The following is a 19850-nucleotide window of genomic DNA, read 5'->3' as shown; positions in this document are numbered from 1 at the left end:
GGACCAATCCAAGTCTGAGACGAGATCGGACCAATCCAAGTCGGAGACTACATCTGACCAATTTAAGTTTGAGACTTTATCTGAACAAACTAAGACTCGATCTGACCAATCTAAGTCTGAGATGAGATCTGACCAATCTAAGCCCGAGACGAGATCGGACCAATCCAAGTCTGAGACGAGATCGGACCAATCCAAGTCGGAGACTACATCTGACCAATTTAAGTTTGAGACTTTATCTGAACAAACTAAGACTAGATCGGACCAATCTAAGCCCGAGACGAGATCGGACCAATCTAAACCCGAGACGAGATCGGACCAATCTAAGCCCGAGACGAGATCGGACCAATCCAAGTCTGAGACGAGATCGGACCAATCCAAGTCAGAGACTACATCTGACCAATTTAAGTTTGAGACTTTATATGAACAAACTAAGACTAGATCTGACCAATCTAAGTCTGAGATGAGATCTGACCAATCTAAGCCCGAGACGAGATCGAACCAATCCAAGTCTGAGACGAGATCGGACCAATCCAAGTCTGAGACGAGATCGGACCAATCCAAGTCGGAGACTACATAATAATAATAATAATACCTGGGATTTATATAGCGCTTTTCTAAGTACCCAAAGTCGCTTTACATGTAGAACCCATCATTCATTCACACCTGGTGGTGGTAAGCTACTTTCATAGCCACAGCTGCCCTGGGGTAGACTGACGGAAGCGTGGCTGCAATTTGCGCCAACGGCCCCTCCGACCACCACCTATCATTCATCATTCAATTCACCGGTGTGAGTGGCACCGGGGGCAAAGGGTGAAGTGTCCCGCCCAAGGACACAACGGCAGCGATTTTTTTGGATGGTAAGAGGCGGGGAGCGAACCCGCAACCCTCAGGCTTCCGGCACGGCCGCTCCACCCACTACGCCACGCCGCACATCTGACCAATCAAAGTCAGAGACTACATCTGACCAATTTAAGTTTGAGACTTTATCTGAACAAACTAAGACTAGATCTGACCAATCTAAGTCTGAGATGAGATCTGACCAATGTAAGTCTTAGACCAGATCTGATCAATCTAAGTCTGAAACTAGATCTGACCAATCAAAGTCTGAGATGAGATCTGACCAATCTAAGCCCGAGACGAGATCGGACCAATCCAAGTCTGAGACGAGATCGGACCAATCCAAGTCGGAGACTACATCTGACCAATCAAAGTCAGAGACTACATCTGACCAATTTAAGTTTGAGACTTTATCTGAACAAACTAAGACTCGATCTGACCAATCTAAGTCTGAGATGAGATCTGACCAATCTAAGCCCGAGACGAGATCGGACCAATCCAAGTCTGAGACGAGATCGGACCAATCCAAGTCGGAGACTACATCCGACCAATCAAAGTCAGAGACTACATCTGACCAATTTAAGTTTGAGACTTTATCTGAACAAACTAAGACTAGATCTGACCAATCTAAGTCTGAGATGAGATCTGACCAATCTAAGCCCGAGACGAGATCGGACCAATCCAAGTCTGAGACGACATCGGACCAATCCAAGTCGGAGACTACATCTGACCAATCAAAGTCAGAGACTACATCTGACCAATTTAAGTTTGAGACCTTATCTGAACAAACTAAGACTAGATCTGACCAATCTAAGTCTGAGATGAGATCTGACCAATCTAAGCCCGAGACGAGATCGGACCAATCCAAGTCTGAGACGAGATCGGACCAATCCAAGTCGGAGACTACATCTGACCAATCAAAGTCAGAGACTACATCTGACCAATTTAAGTTTGAGACTTTATCTGAACAAACTAAGACTAGATCTGACCAATCTAAGTCTGAGATGAGATCTGACCAATCTAAGCCCGAGACGAGATCGGACCAATCCAAGTCTGAGACGAGATCGGACCAATCCAAGTCGGAGACTACATCTGACCAATCAAAGTCAGAGACTACATCTGACCAATTTAAGTTTGAGACTTTATCTGAACAAACTAAGACTAGATCTGACCAATCTAAGTCTGAGATGAGATCTGACCAATCTAAACCCGAGACGAGATCGGACCAATCCAAGTCTGAGACGAGATCGGACCAATCCAAGTCGGAGACTACATCTGACCAATCAAAGTCAGAGACTACATCTGACCAATTTAAGTTTGAGACTTTATCTGAACAAACTAAGACTAGATCTGACCAATCTAAGTCTGAGATGAGATCTGACCAATCTAAGCCCGAGACGAGATCGGACCAATCCAAGTCTGAGACGAGATCGGACCAATCCAAGTCGGAGACTACATCTGACCAATCAAAATCAGAGACTACATCTGACCAATTTAAGTTTGAGACTTTATCTGAACAAACTAAGACTAGATCTGACCAATCTAAGTCTGAGATGAGATCTGACCAATCTAAGCCCGAGACGAGATCGGACCAATCCAAGTCTGAGACGAGATCGGACCAAACCAAGTCGGAGACTACATCTGACCAATCAAAGTCAGAGACTACATCTGACCAATTTAAGTTTGAGACTTTATCTGAACAAACTAAGTCTAGATCTGACCAATCTAAGTCTGAGATGAGATCTGACCAATCTAAGCCCGAGACGAGATCGGACCAATCCAAGTCTGAGACGAGATCGGACCAATCCAAGTCGGAGACTACATCTGACCAATCAAAGTCAGAGACTACATCTGACCAATTTAAGTTTGAGACTTTATCTGAACAAACTAAGACTAGATCTGACCAATCTAAGTCTGAGATGAGATCTGACCAATCTAAGCCCGAGACGAGATCGAACCAATCCAAGTCTGAGACGAGATCGGACCAATCCAAGTCGGAGACTACATCTGACCAATCAAAGTCAGAGACTACATCTGACCAATTTAAGTTTGAGACTTTATCTGAACAAACTAAGACTAGATCTGACCAATCTAAGTCTGAGATGAGATCTGACCAATCTAAGCCCGAGACGAGATCGGACCAATCCAAGTCTGAGACGAGATCGGACCAATCCAAGTCGGAGACTACATCTGACCAATTTAAGTTTGAGACTTTATCTGAACAAACTAAGACTAGATCTGACCAATCTAAGTCTGAGATGAGATCTGACCAATCTAAGTCTAAGACTAGATGTGACCAATCTAAGTCAGAAAATACATCTGACCAATCAAAGTCGGAGACTACATCTGACCAATTTAAGTCTGGGACTAGTACTGACCAATCTATGTTTGAGACTTTATCTGAGCAATCTAAGTCTGAGACTAGATCTGACCAATCTAAGTCTAAGACTATATCTGACCAATCTAAGTCTGAGACTTTATATGACCAATCTAAGTATGAGACTTTATCTGACCAATCTAAGTCTGAGACTAGATCTGACCAATCTAAGTCTGAGACTTTATATGACCAATCTAAGTCTGAGACTTTATATGACCAACCTAAGTCTGAGACTGGATGCGACCAATCTAAATCTGAGACTAGATGTGACCAATCTAAGTCTAAGACTAGATGTGACCAATCTAAGTCTAAGACTAGATCTGACCAATCTAAGCACGGAACTAGATCTGACCAATGTAAGTCTTAGACCAGATCTGATCAATCTAAGTCTGAAACTAGATCTGACCAATCTAAGTCTGGGACTAGTACTGACCAATCTGTTTGAGACTTTATCTGAGCAATCTAAGTCTGAGACTAGATCTGACCAATCCAAGTCTGAGACTAGATCTGACCAATCTAAGTCTGAGACTAGATCTGACCAATCTAAGTCTGAGACTAGATCTGGCCAATCTAAGTCTGAGACTAGATCTGACCAATCTAAGTCTGAGACTTTATATGACCAATCTATGTCTGAGACTTTATATGACCAATCTAAGTCTGAGACTGGATGCGACCAATCTAAATCTGAGACTAGATGTGACCAATCTAAGTCTAAGAATAGATCTGACCAATCTAAGTCTGGGACTAGTACTGACCAATCTTTTTGAGACTTTATTTGAGCAATCTAAGTCTGAGACTAGATCTGACCAATCCAAGTCTGAGACTAGATCTGACCAATCTAAGTCTAAGACTAGATCTGACCAATCTAAGTCTGAGACTTTATATGACCAATCTAAGTCTGAGACTTTATATGACCAATCTAAGTCTGAGACTGGATGCGACCAATCTAAATCTGAGACTAGATGTGACCAATCTAAGTCTAAGACTAGATCTGACCAATCTAAGCACGGAATTAGATCTGACCAATGTAAGTCTTAGACCAGATCTGATCAATCTAAGTCTGAAACTAGATCTGACCAATCTAAATCTGAGACTTTGTCTGACCAATCTAAGTGTGAGACTAGATGTGACCAATCTAAGTCTGAGACTAGATCTGAACATCCAAGTCTGGGACTAGATCTGACCAATCTAAGTCTGAGACTAGACCTAACCAATCTAAGTCTGGGACTAGATGTGACCAATCTAAGCCTGTGAGCATGAATTAATGAAGTCTACTCGGATGAGAGACCAAACATCTTCAATAACAAACCAAACCAGTCTAGTTACGATCAATTAAAAGTCCTGAGAATACTTGAGTAGTTTTGTCACTGAAGATTGACTCTTAGGTAAATATTTGGATGACTACTTTTTACTTTTATATTACTCTAAAAGTAACGCTACTCTTACTGGCTCGTGTTTACTTTCATTGAAGGAGCTGACAGCAGTTCTTGCAGGTGATTGGTCGGCCTGGTGTAGGGTCAGTGACCTGTGATTGGTTCCCGTCATGGCAGAAGGTCCAAGGATGCAGTTTGAGTCTGCACTCTCTACATTGGAAGCTTCTAGACCATGCCGCGATGTCACCTTTTAAAGAGTCCACCTCACCATGACTGTTGCAGCGTGACGTCTCCACGATACGGTTATCCTGGTCGTAGCACGCCATGGCCTGGTATCGATACCCCTGACCGCACTCCTTGGTATCGCCCTGGACCTTGGTGCCCACTGGTCCTTCGGTGCGGCCGCCTTCCGCCAGGATGCAGTCGGACCAGTTGCCCACCGGCTGGGCGTTGTATTTGTTGCAGGGGCAGTACTGGGTCTCGCTCAGCGGGTACGCCTGGTGGTTCTTGCACAGCTCGCGCTTTTTGCTCTTACCTGCACAAACCACGAAAACGTTCTGGCCGCCAATCCGACAGTCACCGCCACGCCTGAGGAACTCACCCATGAGAAGGCGTTTGCGCACCCTGACGCCCACGCAGTCGGCCGTGCAGGGGGAGAACTTGGACCAGCTGCTCAGTTGGCAGTCCTCCTGGCACGGCACCTGGCAGGGCTGGGTGAGAGGTGGCATGGAGCTGGAAAACTTCAGGCAAGCTTCGACATCTGCCTGTCCGCCCGCTCGCTTGCGGCAGGAAACAGCTGCGGAGTCGGGAGAGAGGACTTCACTTGAGTTTTCTCGCCGGGAAAAGGATGCCAAGAGTCAGTCCTGAAGTGCAGGATTCATTCCATGCAGAAAACTAAACAACATAGTTTGGTGGTACGTGGAGCTGCATCTAGTGCTACTTGATTCAAGTACTCTCTTGTATTTTCCCAGATCCGAACACAGTGTGACTGTTCAAACTGTGTGTAATGTTACATATTAAATAGACCTGTTAAATAAAACCTCTGCCTTGTTTTTAATGAACGCTTGGGCCTATTATGCTACTGTATTTCAGTAATCGTCACTATGCCGGTACTTGGAGCGCCAACGCTTTCAAAATAAAACAATAGGTTTCTTTTACTTTCTTGTTTTGTGACCTTTTTGCCTGCCTGTGAAAGAGTGTGTAGTCTTACGTACACACGTGGAGTTATGTACTGAACAAAAAAAAAACAGGTGAAATAACTGAAAACATGTTTTATATTCTACTTTCTTCAAAATAGCCACCCTTTGCTCTGATTACTGCTTTGCACACTCTCGGCATTCTCTCCATGAGCTTCAAGCACACCTGTGAAGTGAAAATCATCCAGAGGATGAGATTCCGAATTGATTAAAAAAATATATAAATTCGATTTAAAAGAATAAATAAATAAACACATACATAAACACATGCATATATACATACATACACATATATACACATACATATACATATACATATACACACATATATATACACACACATACACGTATATACACACACACACACATATATACACCATACTTGCCAACCTTGAGACCTTCAATTTCGGGAGGTGGGGGGTGGGGGGCGGGGATAAGAGGGGAGGAGTATATTTACAGCTAGGATTCACCAAGTCAAGTATTTCATATATATATATATATATATATATATATATATATATATATATATATATATAAAACAACATTAAATTGAGCTACAGCTGCATGAACAATATACGACAAATCATCTCAAACCACAACAAAACAATTGCAAATGAGCCGTCGGCCCCCGGACAGAGCGACTCCAAAACCAACAAAGGCTGTAACTGTCGAAAGAAACCTGATTGCCCTCTCAACGGGGGGTGCTAACAAACATCAGTTGTCTACCAATCTAAGGTAACACGCAAGGACATTAACACATCCGACACATATGTAGGATTAACCGAGGGAGAATTCAAAACCAGATGGAACAATCACAAGGCTTCTTTCAGGAACCAAAACCTGCGGAATACCACAGAACTCAGCAAACACATTTGGGACCTCAAAGACAATAATGTTGAATATTCAATAACATGGCAAATTCTTGCATCCAGCACACCTTACAATAGTGGTAATAAAAGATGCAACCTATGCTTGAGAGAGAAACTGTTTATTATTTACCGTCCAGACCTGTCATCCCTCAACAAGCGCAGCGAAATTGTAACAGCATGCCGCCACAGACGGAAACACCTCCTAGGTAACACATGAGCCAATCACCACGCCCCTACGCCAGCCTGTACCCACCCACTCTGTGCCCTATATAAACCATGGTATGCGAATGCTCCCATTAAAATCTCCTGATGATTGAGGGAACCCCCCCTCATGAAACAGGCCTGTAGAGATGAAATAGTCTTGTGATTTTTTTCCCACACATACATACATACACACACATATATATATATATATATATATATATATATATATATATATATATATATATATATATATATATAAAATAAATACTTGAATTTCAGTGTTCATTTATTTACACATATACACACACATAACACTCATCTACTCATTGTTGAGTTAAGGGTTGAATTGTCCATCCTTGTTCTATTTGTCACTATTTTTCTAACCATGCTGAACGCCCTCTCTGATGATGCATTGCTGTGTGGCACGCACAAAAGTGCTTTCATCAAATGCACTAGATGGCAGTATCGTCCTGTTTAAGAGTGTCACAACATTGCTGTTTACGGCAGACGAACTGCTTTACGGTAGACAAAAAACGTGACTGCTGTTGTTGTGTGTTGTTGCCGCGCTGGGAGGACGTTAATGAAACTGCCTAACAATAAACCCACATAAGAAACCAAGAACTCGCCCTCGATCATTCTACAGTTATAACGTCATTGGGCAGGTACGCTGTTTATATTGTGTGCCTGAATTTCGGGAGATTTTCGGGAGAAAATTTGTCCTGGCAGGTTTTCGGGAGAGGCGCTGAATTTCGGGAGTCTCCCGGAAAATCCGGGAGGGTTGGCAAGTATGATATACACACACACACACACACATATACATATACATATATATATATATATACACACGCACACATATACACATATTTATATATTTAGGGCCCGCATGGCCCATTGCATAAGGACTCCCACAGGGAGTCCTTATGCAATGGGACATAAGGACCTATTGAATTTGTAAGGTTTTATTCTTTCTTTATTATTATTCTTCCGCCGCCTCTTTGCGCACTAATTTGACCCACTTAACATGCTTCAAAACTCACCATATTTTACCCACCCATCAGGACCTGCGAAAATTGTCTTTTAATAAAAAAACCGAACCCCAAAACTCAAAATTGCGCTCTAGCGCTCCCTAGGGGAAAAAAATAGTAACTAGACTGCCTATATCTCCCACTAGGAATATCGGAGAAACATGAAACAAAAACCTCTATGTAGGTCTGACTTAGACCTAGTTTTCATAATTGTATATCATCGGGCAGAAATCAACAGGAAGTTGGCAATTCCCCCTTCAAGACAAAAAAGTACTAAAAACAGTCACTTTTGCCTCTTTGAGCTGTAATTTGACCCCTTTAACACGCTTCAAAACTCACCAAACTGAACGCACACATCAGGACTGGCCCAATATTGTGATCTAATAAAAAAACCTAACCCCAAATTTAAAAATTGCGCTCTAGAGCAATTTTTGAATAAAACGGAGAAAAAACTGCTCCTCGGGAGAAAAAAATGACAAAACTGCCTGCAACTCCCACTGGGAAGGTCGGAGAGACATGAAACAAAATCCTCTCCGTAGGTCTCACTTAGACCTACATTTCATAAATTGACAACCCCCAGCAAAAATCTACAAGAAGCTTGCTATTCCCCCTTCAACACAACATTTTTGTAAAAACCGGTCACCTTTCTTCAAACATTATCTCCTTTGAGCGTGTTTGTTGTTTCGGCTTCAAACTAACACAGGAGAGAGATTGAACCCTTTTGATTAAAATTTATCGAAAGAGTTTTAATACCGGCTCCGGTTTTGATTTTATGACCCTTCAAAGAGCCGCTGCGCTGATGCTGCTGTTTTTTTCAAGAAGGCTGCTTAAAAGCAGGAAGCACCAGCGTGCCCACACAATGCAGACAAGGTAGGTACACTAAACAAAAGTATTGGGACAATTCGGACTAAAAGTAGACAAAAGTATTGGGACACTTATGACGAAAACTGAACAAAAGTATTGGGACACTTAGGACTAGCACCTGCCAAATACGCGGGCCCGACCAATGCTGCTTGCAGCTTTAATTTTTATTAGGGCCCGCAATGGCCCATTGCAAAAGGACTCCCGAAGGGAGTCCTTATGCAATGGGACATAAGGACCTATTGTTATTCTAAGGTTTTATTATTCTTCTTTCTTATTCTTCCGCACCCACACCAAACTGTAATTTGACCCACTTAACATGCTTCAAAACTCACCATATTTGACCCACACATTAGGACCTGCGAAAATTGCCTTTTTTTAAAAAAAAACCGAACCCCAAAACTCAAATTTGCGCTCTAGCGCCCCCTAGGAAAAAAATAAACTAGACTGCCTATATCTCCCACTAGGAAGATCGGAGAGACATGAAACAAAAACCTGTATGTAGGTCTGACTTAGACCTAACTTTCATAATGGTACATTCTCGGGCTAAAATCAACAGGAAGTTGGCTATTCCCCCTTCAAGACAAAAAAGTACTAAAAACAGTCACTTTTGCCTCTTTGAGCTGTAATTTGACCCCCTTAACATGCTTCAACACACATAAGGACTGGCTAAAACTGTGATCTAATGAAAAAACCTAACTCCATTTCTAAAAATTGTGCTCTACAGCAATTTTTTAATAAAACGCACAAAAAACTGCTCCTCGGATGAAAAATCTGACAAAACTGCCTGTAACTCCCACTGGGAAGGTCGGAGAGAGATGAAACAAAAACTTCTATGTAGGTCTCACTTAGACCTATATTTCATAAATTGACAACCCCCAGCAATAATCAACAGGAAGTTTGCTATTCCCCCTTCTAAACAACATTTTTGTAAAAACCGGTCACCTTTCTTCAAACATTATCTCCTTTGAGCGTGTTTGTTGTTTCGGCTTCAAACTAACACAGGAGAGAGATTGAACCCTTCTGATTAAAAGTTATCGAAAGAGTTTTAATACCGGCTCCGGTTTTGATTTTATGACCCTTCAAAGAGCCGCTGCGCTGATGCTGCTGTGCTGCTGCTCTTTTAAGATGGCTGCTTAAAAGCAGGAAGCATCAACATGCCCACACAATGCAGACAAGGTAGGTACACTAGACAAAAGTCTTGGGACACTTCAGACTAAAAGTAGACAAAAGTATTGGGACACTTAGGACTAGCACCTGCCAAATACGCGGGCCCGACCAACGCTGCTTGCAGCTTTAATTTTATTTTATTTTTATTATTATTATTTATTTTATTTTTTTATTTAGTATTATTTATTTATTTATTTATTTATTTTCTTAAACATCTGTCTTGTCCAGCCACTTTAGTAAATGTCTGGGTGAAATTATTATTATTATTATTTTTTTTTTTAAAGGCAATTTTCTTTTAAGTAATATAGAAATCTGTCAGAGATGTTTATCTTTTTTTATGGAGGAATGTAGTTAATTATAAAACTGGCCCCAAATGTCAAATAAAAAAAGTATAGATTTTGAATCGAGAATCAATTCTGAATTGAAGTCATTAAACACAGATTATGTACAATCACTGATATAATTATGAGTAATTACAATGCGAAAAAATTCTGTAGATTTAACGATAAAAAAAACAACAACTGTAAGCTGAGTTGCCAGAGTTGTACTACACACTTACCGTATTTTCCGCACTATTAGCTGACAGTGCGGCTTATAACCCGGTGCGCTTTATATATGGATTAATATTAAGATTCATTTTCATAAAGTTTCGGTCTCGCAACTACGGTAAACAGCCGCCATCTTTTTTCCCCGTAGAAGAGGAAGTGCTTCTTCTTCTACGCAAGCAACCGCCAAGGTAAGCACCCGCCCCCATAGAACAGGAAGCGCTTCTTCTTCTACTGTAAGCAACCACCCGCCCGCGTAGAAGAAGAAAAAGCGCGCGGATATCACCGTACGTTTCATTTCCTTTGTGTGTTTACATCTGTAAAGACCACAAAATGGCTCCTACTAAGCGACAGGTTTCCGGTTCATGAAAAGACGCAATCTCTCCATCCGCACACGGACTACTATTTCACAGCAACTGCCTAAAGACTTTCAAGAAAAGCTGGCTACTTTCCGTGCATATTGTAAAAACAAGATAGCTGAAAAAAAGATCCGGCCAGAGAACATTATCAACATGGACGAGGTTCCACTGACTTTTGATATTCCTGTGAACCGCACTGTGGATACAACGGGAGCACGTACGGTGAATATTCGCACCACAGGGAATGAGAAGTCATCCTTCACTGTGGTTCTAGCTTGCCATGCTAATGGCCAGAAACTTCCACCCATGGTGATATTCAAAAGGGAGACCTTGCCAAAAGAGACCTTTCCAGCCGGCGTCATCATAAAAGCTAACTCGAAGGGATGGATGGATGAAGAAAAGATGAGGGAGTGGTTAAGGTAAGTTTACGCGAAGAGGCCGGGTGGCTTTTTTCACGCAGCTCCGTCCATGTTGATATACGACTCCATGCGCGCCCACATCACGCTGGTTTTTAATATATTATTAAAGTTTGACTGACCTATCTGACTGTTTTTTTGACATTCCTTTAGCGCAGTTAGATGCGGCTTACAACACGGGGCGGCTTATAGGTGGACAAAGTTTTGAAATATGCCGTTCATTGAAGGCGCGGCTTATAACCCAGGGCGCCTTATGGTGCAGAAAATACGGTAAGTGATACGACGTCATAATTTTCAATAGGGATGTCCGATAATGGCTTTTTGCCGATATCCCGATATTGTCCAACTCTTTAATTACCGATACCGATATCAACCGATATATGCAGTCGTGGAATTAACACATTATTATGCCTAATTTGGACAACTAGGTATGGTGAAGATAAGGTACTTTTTTTAAAAATCAATAAAATAAAATAAGATAAATAAATTAAAAACATTTTCTTGAATAAAAAAGAAAGTAAAACAATATAAAAACAGTTACATAGAAACTAGTAATTAATGAAAATGAGTCAAATTGATATATATTGATATATAATGTAGGAAGCAGAATATTACCGTATTTTCCGCACTATAAGGCGCACCTAAAAACCACAAATTTTCTCAAAAGCTGACAGTGCGCCTTATAACCCGGTGCGCTTTATATATGGATAAATATTAAGATTCATTTTCATAAAGTTTCGGTCTCGCAACTACGGTAAACAGCCGCCATCTTTTTTCCCCGTAGAAGAGGAAGTGCTTCTTCTTCTTCTACGCAAGCAACCGCCAAGGTAAGCACCCGCCCCCATAGAACAGGAAGCGCTTCTTCTTCTACTGTAAGCAACCACCCGCCCGCGTAGAAGAAGAAGAAGCGCGCGGATATTACGCTTCATTTCCTTTGTGTGTTTACATCTGTAAAGACCACAAAATGGCGACAGGTTTCCGGTTCATGAAAAGACGCAATCTCTCCATCCGCACACGGACTACTATTTCACAGCAACTGCCTAAAGACTTTCAAGAAAAGCTGGCTACTTTCCGTGCATATTGTAAAAACAAGATAGCTGAAAAAAAGATCCGGCCAGAGAACATTATCAACATGGACGAGGTTCCACTGACTTTTGATATTCCTGTGAACCGCACTGTGGATACAACGGGAGCACGTACGGTGAATATTCGCACCACAGGGAATGAGAAGTCGTCCTTCACTGTGGTTCTAGCTTGCCATGCTAATGGCCAGAAACTTCCACCCATGGTGATATTCAAAAGGAAGACCTTGCCAAAAGAGACCTTTCCAGCCGGCGTCATCATAAAAGCTAACTCGAAAGGATGGATGGATGAAGAAAAGATGAGTTACGGTAAGTTTACGCGAAGAGGCCGGGTGGCTTTTTTCACGCAGCTCCCGTCCATGTTGATATACGACTCCATGCTCGCCCACATCACGCTGGTTTTTAATATATTATTAAAGTTTGACTGACCTATCTGACTGTTTTTTTGACATTCCTTTAGCGCAGTTAGATGCGGCTTACAACACGGGGCGGCTTATAGGTGGACAGAGTTTTGAAATATGCCGTTCATTGAAGGCGCGGCTTATAACCCAGGGCGCCTTATGGTGCGGAAAATACGGTAAGTGATACGACGTCATAATTTTCAATAGGGATGTCCGATAATGGCTTTTTGCCGATATCCCGATATTGTCCAACTCTTTAATTACCGATACCGATATCAACCGATATATGCAGTCGTGGAATTAACACATTATTATGCCTAATTTGGACAACTAGGTATGGTGAAGATAAGGTACTTTTTTTAAAAATCAATAAAATAAAATAAGATAAATAAATTAAAAACATTTTCTTGAATAAAAAAGAAAGTAAAACAATATAAAAACAGTTACATAGAAACTAGTAATTAATGAAAATGAGTCAAATTGATATATATTGATATATAATGTAGGAAGCAGAATATTACCGTATTTTCCGCACTATAAGGCGCACCTAAAAACCACAAATTTTCTCAAAAGCTGACAGTGCGCCTTATAACCCGGTGCGCTTTATATATGGATTAATATTAAGATTCATTTTCATAAAGTTTCGGTCTCGCAACTTCGGTAAACAGCCGCCATCTTTTTTCCCCGTAGAACAGGAAGCGCTTCTTCTTCTACGCAAGCAACCGCCAAGGTAAGCACCCGCCCCCATAGAACAGGAAGCGCTTCTTCTTCTACTGTAAGCAACCACCCGCCCGCGTAGAAGAAGAAAAAGCGCGCGGATATCACCGTACGTTTCATTTCCTTTGTGTGTTTACATCTGTAAAGACCACAAAATGGCTCCTACTAAGCGACAGGTTTCCGGTTCATGAAAAGACGCAATCTCTCCATCCGCACACGGATTACTATTTCACAGCAACTGATATTCCTGTGAACCGCACTGTGGATACAACGGGAGCACGTACGGTGAATATTCGCACCACAGGGAATGAGAAGTCATCCTTCACTGTGGTTCTAGCTTGCCATGCTAATGGCCAGAAACTTCCACCCATGGTGATATTCAAAAGGAAGACCTTGCCAAAAGAGACCTTTCCAGCCGGCGTCATCATAAAAGCTAACTCGAAGGGATGGATGGATGAAGAGAAGATGAGCGAGTGGTTAAGGTAAGTTTACGCGAAGAGGCCGGGTGGCTTTTTTCACGCAGCTCCCGTCCATGTTGATATACGACTCCATGCGCGCCCACATCACGCTGGTTTTTAATATATTATTAAAGTTTGACTGACCTATCTGACTGTTTTTTTGACATTCCTTTAGCGCAGTTAGATGCGGCTTATAACACGGGGCGGCTTATAGGTGGACAAAGTTTTGAAATATGCCGTTCATTGAAGGCGCGGCTTATAACCCAGGGCACCTTATGGTGCGGAAAATACGGTACGTGGTTTTTATTACACCCAATTACTGTAAATGGAAAAACGCTACCACTGTTATTTTTGGGGTCAAATCTGGTGACTGAGCTGCTAGTCTTTGACTGTAAAATCTGGTGTAGTTTTTACAGTAACAAGTTAGTCAATATAAACATTACCTCTCTCTGCATAATTATTGTGATGTGCAATACAAAAACTGCACGTGCTAGCTCATCGATACACCTGTTAGCATTTGACTGCAGCCACTTGACACACGTTCAAAACCAATAGCATTCTTGCTTTGATGTCGCTCAATATTCCTGCAAAAGGAGACTACGGTCATCAAGAAACATGTCTCCATATCAACGACCTGCGACCTGGATGTTGTGTGCGTGCCTGTGTGTGTGCGCGTCATCACCTCGAACCTGTAGACCTGCACCACAAGTCTCCTCAGACCCGGGGCTGTCCTGACGAACTGACCACGGGACCATTTGACATCTCCGCCATTTATGGCTTTTCCATCTGCAGAAGCACACCAAACATACACAAGCAATGAGTGATAACGTTATTGAACAACTAGAAAATTCCCGCGAAAATTCTGGCAAAGGTTATCGGAAGTTGTCGTACTTTGAAGATGGTACCGAATGTCTAAATCCGAGAGTTTTGGGTGCAACTGTACAAAATGAACTACACAGCTAGCCTAAAACGTTAAAATGCTAACATTTAGCATGTGCGCAAACGTTAGCATGATAACAGTCAGCATGTTTCACGTACCAAGTTATATGACTTAAAGGTGTATGACTGCGAAAATAGAGAAAAAAGGATGAAAATTGGATGAAAAACTTAGCATGCTTGCTAGCATGCTATTGTTTGCGTGTTGACAGTTGACAAATGTCACAAACAAAGCTATAGGACTCTGGTGTAAACGGTTGCAAAACTAGCTCAAAAAGTTAGCATGCTAATTTTAGCATGCTAACATACATATGTGACGCTTAGTACATATATGTGACGCTTAGTACATATATGTGACACTTAGTACATATATGTGACACTTAGTACATATATGTACTAAGTGTCAAAAAGTTAGCATTCTAATTTTAGCATGCTAACATACATATGTGACGCTTAGTACATATATGTGACGCTTAGTACATATATGTGACACTTAGTACATATATGTACTAAGTGTCAAAAAGTTAGCATTCTAATTTTAGCATGCTAACATACATATGTGACGCTTAGTACATATATGTGACGCTTAGTACATATATGTACTAAGTGTCAAAAAGTTAGCATTCTAATTTTAGCATGCTAACATACATATGTGACACTTAGTAGATATATGTGACGCTTAGTACATATATGTACTAAGTGTCAAAAAGTTTGCATTCTAATTTTAGCATGCTAACATACATATGTGACACTTAGTAGATATATGTGACACTTACTACATATATGTGATACTTAGTACATACATGTACTAAGTATCATATATATGTACTAAGTGTCACATATGTATTAAGCCTCACATATGTATGTGAGCATGCTAAAATTAGCATGCTAACTTTTTGACACTTAGTACATATATGTACTACGTATCACATATATGTACTAAGTGTCAAAAAAGCATGATAACAGTTAGCAAGTTTCACGTACCAAGTTATATGACTTAAAGGTGTATGACTGCGAAAATAGAGAAAAAAGGATGACAATTGGATGAAAAACTTAGCATGCTTACGTTAGCTTGCTTGCATGCTATTGTTTGCATGTTAACAGTTGACAAATGTCACAAACAAAGCTATAGGACTCTGGTGTAAACGGTTGCAAAACTAGCTCAAAAAGTTAGCATGCTAACATACATATGTGACGCTTAGTACATATATGTGAAGCTTAGTACATATATGTGACGCTTAGTACATATATGTGACGCTTCGTACATATATGTGACGCTTAGTACATATATGTGACGCTTAGTACATATATGTGACGCTTAGTGCATATATGTACTAAGTGTCAAAAAGTTAGCATTCTAATTTTAGCATGCTAACATACATATGTGACACTTAATAGATATATGTGACACTTAGTACATATATGTACTAAGTGTCAAAAAGTTAGCATTCTAATTTTAGCATGCTAACATGCATATGTGACACTTAGTAGACATATGTGACGCTTAGTACATATATGTGACGCTTAGTGCATATATGTGACGCTTAGTACATATAGGTGATGCTTTGTACATATATGTACTAAGTGTCAAAAAGTTAGCATTCTAATTTTAGCATGCTAACATACATATGTGACACTTAGTAGATATATGTGACACTTAGTACATATATGTACTAAGTGTCAAAAAGTTAGCATTCTAATTTTAGCATGCTAACATGCATATGTGACACTTAGTAGACATATGTGACGCTTAGTGCATATATGTGACGCTTAGTACATATATGTGACGCTTAGTACATATATGTGACACTTAGTACATATATGTACTAAGTGTCAAAAAGTTAGCATTCTAATTTTAGCATGCTAACATGCATATGTGACACTTAGTAGACATATGTGACGCTTAGTACATATATGTGACGCTTAGTACATATATGTGACACTTAGTACATATATGTACTAAGTGTCAAAAAGTTAGCATTCTAATTTTAGCATGCTAACATACATATGTGACACTTAGTAGATGTATGTGACACTTACTACATATATGTGACACTTAGTACATACATGTACTAAGTGTCAAAAAGTTAGCATTCTAATTTTAGCATGCTAACATACATATGTGACGCTTAGTACATATATGTGACGCTTAGTACATATATGTGACGCTTAGTACATATATGTGATGCTTAGTACATATATGTGACGCTTAGTACATATATGTGACACTTAGTACATATATGTACTAAGTGTCAAAAAGTTAGCATTCTAATTTTAGCATGCTAACATACATATGTGACACTTAGTAGATATATGTGACACTTAGTACATACATGTACTAATTATCACATATATGTACTAAGTGTCACATATGTATTAAGCCTCACATATGTATGTGAGCATGCTAAAATTAGCATGCTAACTTTTTGACACTTAGTACATGTATGTACTAAGTATCACATATATGTACTAAGCGTCAAAAAGTTAGCATGCCAATTTTAGCATGCTAACATACATATGTGACGCTTAGTACATATATGTGACGCTTAGTACATATATGTGACGCTTAGTACATATATGTGACGCTTGGTACATATATGTACTAAGTGTCAAAAAGTTAGCATTCTAATTTTAGCATGCTCACATACATATGTGACACTTAGTAGATATATGTGACACTTACTACATATATGTGACACTTACTACATACATGTACTAAGTATCACATATATGTACTAAGTGTCACATATATATTAAGCCTCACATATGTATGTGAGCATGCTAAAATTAGCATGCTAACTTTTTGACACTTAGTACATGTATGTACTAAGTATCACATATATGTACTAAGTGTCAAAAAGTTAGCATGCTAATTTTAGCATGCTAACATACATATGTGACACTTAGTACACCTATGTACTAAATGTCAAAAAGTTTGCATGCTAATTTTAGCATGCTAACATACATATGTGACACTTAGTACATACATGTACTAAGTATCACATATATGTACTAAGTGTCACATATGTATTAAGCCTCACATATGTATGTGAGCATGCTAAAATTAGCATGCTAACTTTTTGACACTTAGTACATATATGTACTAAGTATCATATATATGTACTAAGTGTCAAAAAGTTAGCATGCTAATTTTAACATGCTAACATACATATGTGACACTTAGTAGATATATGTGACACTTACTACATATATATGACACTTAGTACATACATGTACTAAGTATCACATATATGTACTAAGTGTCACATATGTATTAAGCCTCACATATGTATGTGAGCATGCTAAAATTAGCATGCTAACTTTTTGACACTTAGTACATATATGTACTAAGTATCATGTATATGTACTAAGCGTCAAAAAGTTAGCATGCTAATTTTAGCATGCTAACATACATATGTGACGCTTAGTACATATATGTGACACTTAGTACATATATGTGATGCTTAGTACATACATGTACTAAGTGTCAAAAAGTTAGCATTCTAATTTTAGCATGCTAACATACATATGAGATATATGTGACACTTACTACATATATGTGACACTTAGTACATACATGTACTATGTATCACATATATGTACTAAGTGTCACATATGTATTAAGCCTCACATATGTATGTGAGCATGCTAAAATTAGCATGCTAACTTTTTGACACTTAGTACATATATGTACTAAGTATCACATATATGTACTAAGCGTCAAAAAGTTAGCATGCTAATTTTAACATGCTAACATACATATGTGACACTTAGTACACCTATGTACTAAATGTCAAAAAGTTTGCATGCTAATTTTAGCATGCTAACATACATATGTGACACTTAGTACATACATGTACTAAGTGTCACATATATGTACTAAGTGTCACATATGTATTAAGCCTCACATATGTATGTGAGCATGCTAAAATTAGCATGCTAACTTTTTGACACTTAGTACATATATGTACTAAGTATCATATATATGTACTAAGTGTCAAAAAGTTAGCATGCCAATTTTAGCATGCTAACATACATATGTGACACTTAGTACACCTATGTGACACTTAGTACACCTATGTACTAAATGTCAAAAAGTTTGCATGCTGATTTTAGCATGCTAACATACATATGTGACACTTAGTACATACATGTACTAAGTATCACATATATGTACTAAGTGTCACATATGTATTAAGCCTCACATATGTATGTGAGCATGCTAAAATTAGCATGCTAACTTTTTGACACTTAGTACATATATGTACTAAGTATCACATATATGTACTAAGTGTCAAAAAGTTAGCATGCTAATTTTAGCATGCCAACATACATATGTGACACTTAGTACACCTATGTACTAAATATCAAAAAGTTTGCATGCTGATTTTAGCATGCTAACATACATATGTGACACTTAATACACCTATGTGACACTTAGTACACTTATGTGACACTTAGTACACTTATGTGACACTTAGTACATATATGTGACACTTAGTACATTAATGTACTAAATGTCAAAAAATTTGCATGCTAATTTTAGCATGCTAACATACATATGTGACACTTAGTACACCTATGTGACACTTAGTACATATATGTGACACTTAGTACATACATGTACTAAGTATCACATATATGTACTAAGTGTCACATATGTATTAAGCCTCACATATGTATGTGAGCATGCTAACTTTTTGACACTTAGTACATATATGTACTAAGTATCACATATATGTACTAAGCGTCAAAAAGTTAGCATGCTAATTTTAACATGCTCACATACATATGTGACACTTAGTACACCTATGTACTAAATGTCAAAAAGTTTGCATGCTAATTTTAGCATGCTAACATACATATGTGACACTTAGTACATACATGTACTAATTATCACATATATGTACTAAGTGTCACATATGTATTAAGCCTCACATATGTATGTGAGCATGCTAAAATTAGCATGCTAACTTTTTGACACTTAGTACATATATGTACTAAGTATCACGTATATGTACTAA

The 19850-nt window shown here is 39.4% G+C and overlaps 1 protein-coding gene across 1 annotated transcript in view; it reads right to left on the bottom strand.

Annotated features, from left to right (window-relative positions):
• The window catches only part of thsd7aa (thrombospondin, type I, domain containing 7Aa), a 237267-nt gene that overhangs the window by 49920 nt on the left and 167497 nt on the right, over positions 1-19850 (bottom strand). Inside the window, exons 11-13 of the mRNA XM_061982352.2 lie at positions 14573-14676; positions 5189-5383; positions 4856-5122 (exon numbers count right to left, since the gene is read on the bottom strand). Of these exons, the coding sequence (XP_061838336.2) occupies positions 4856-5122; positions 5189-5383; positions 14573-14676 (566 nt within the window). The remainder of the gene's footprint in view (positions 1-4855; positions 5123-5188; positions 5384-14572; positions 14677-19850) is intronic.

Source organism: Nerophis lumbriciformis, linkage group LG21, assembly GCF_033978685.3.
Source record: "Nerophis lumbriciformis linkage group LG21, RoL_Nlum_v2.1, whole genome shotgun sequence".
NCBI lineage: Eukaryota > Metazoa > Chordata > Actinopteri > Syngnathiformes > Syngnathidae > Nerophis > Nerophis lumbriciformis.
The sequence above is the reverse complement of the archived record's forward strand: the minus strand, read 5'-3'. Positions and strand labels throughout refer to the sequence as shown.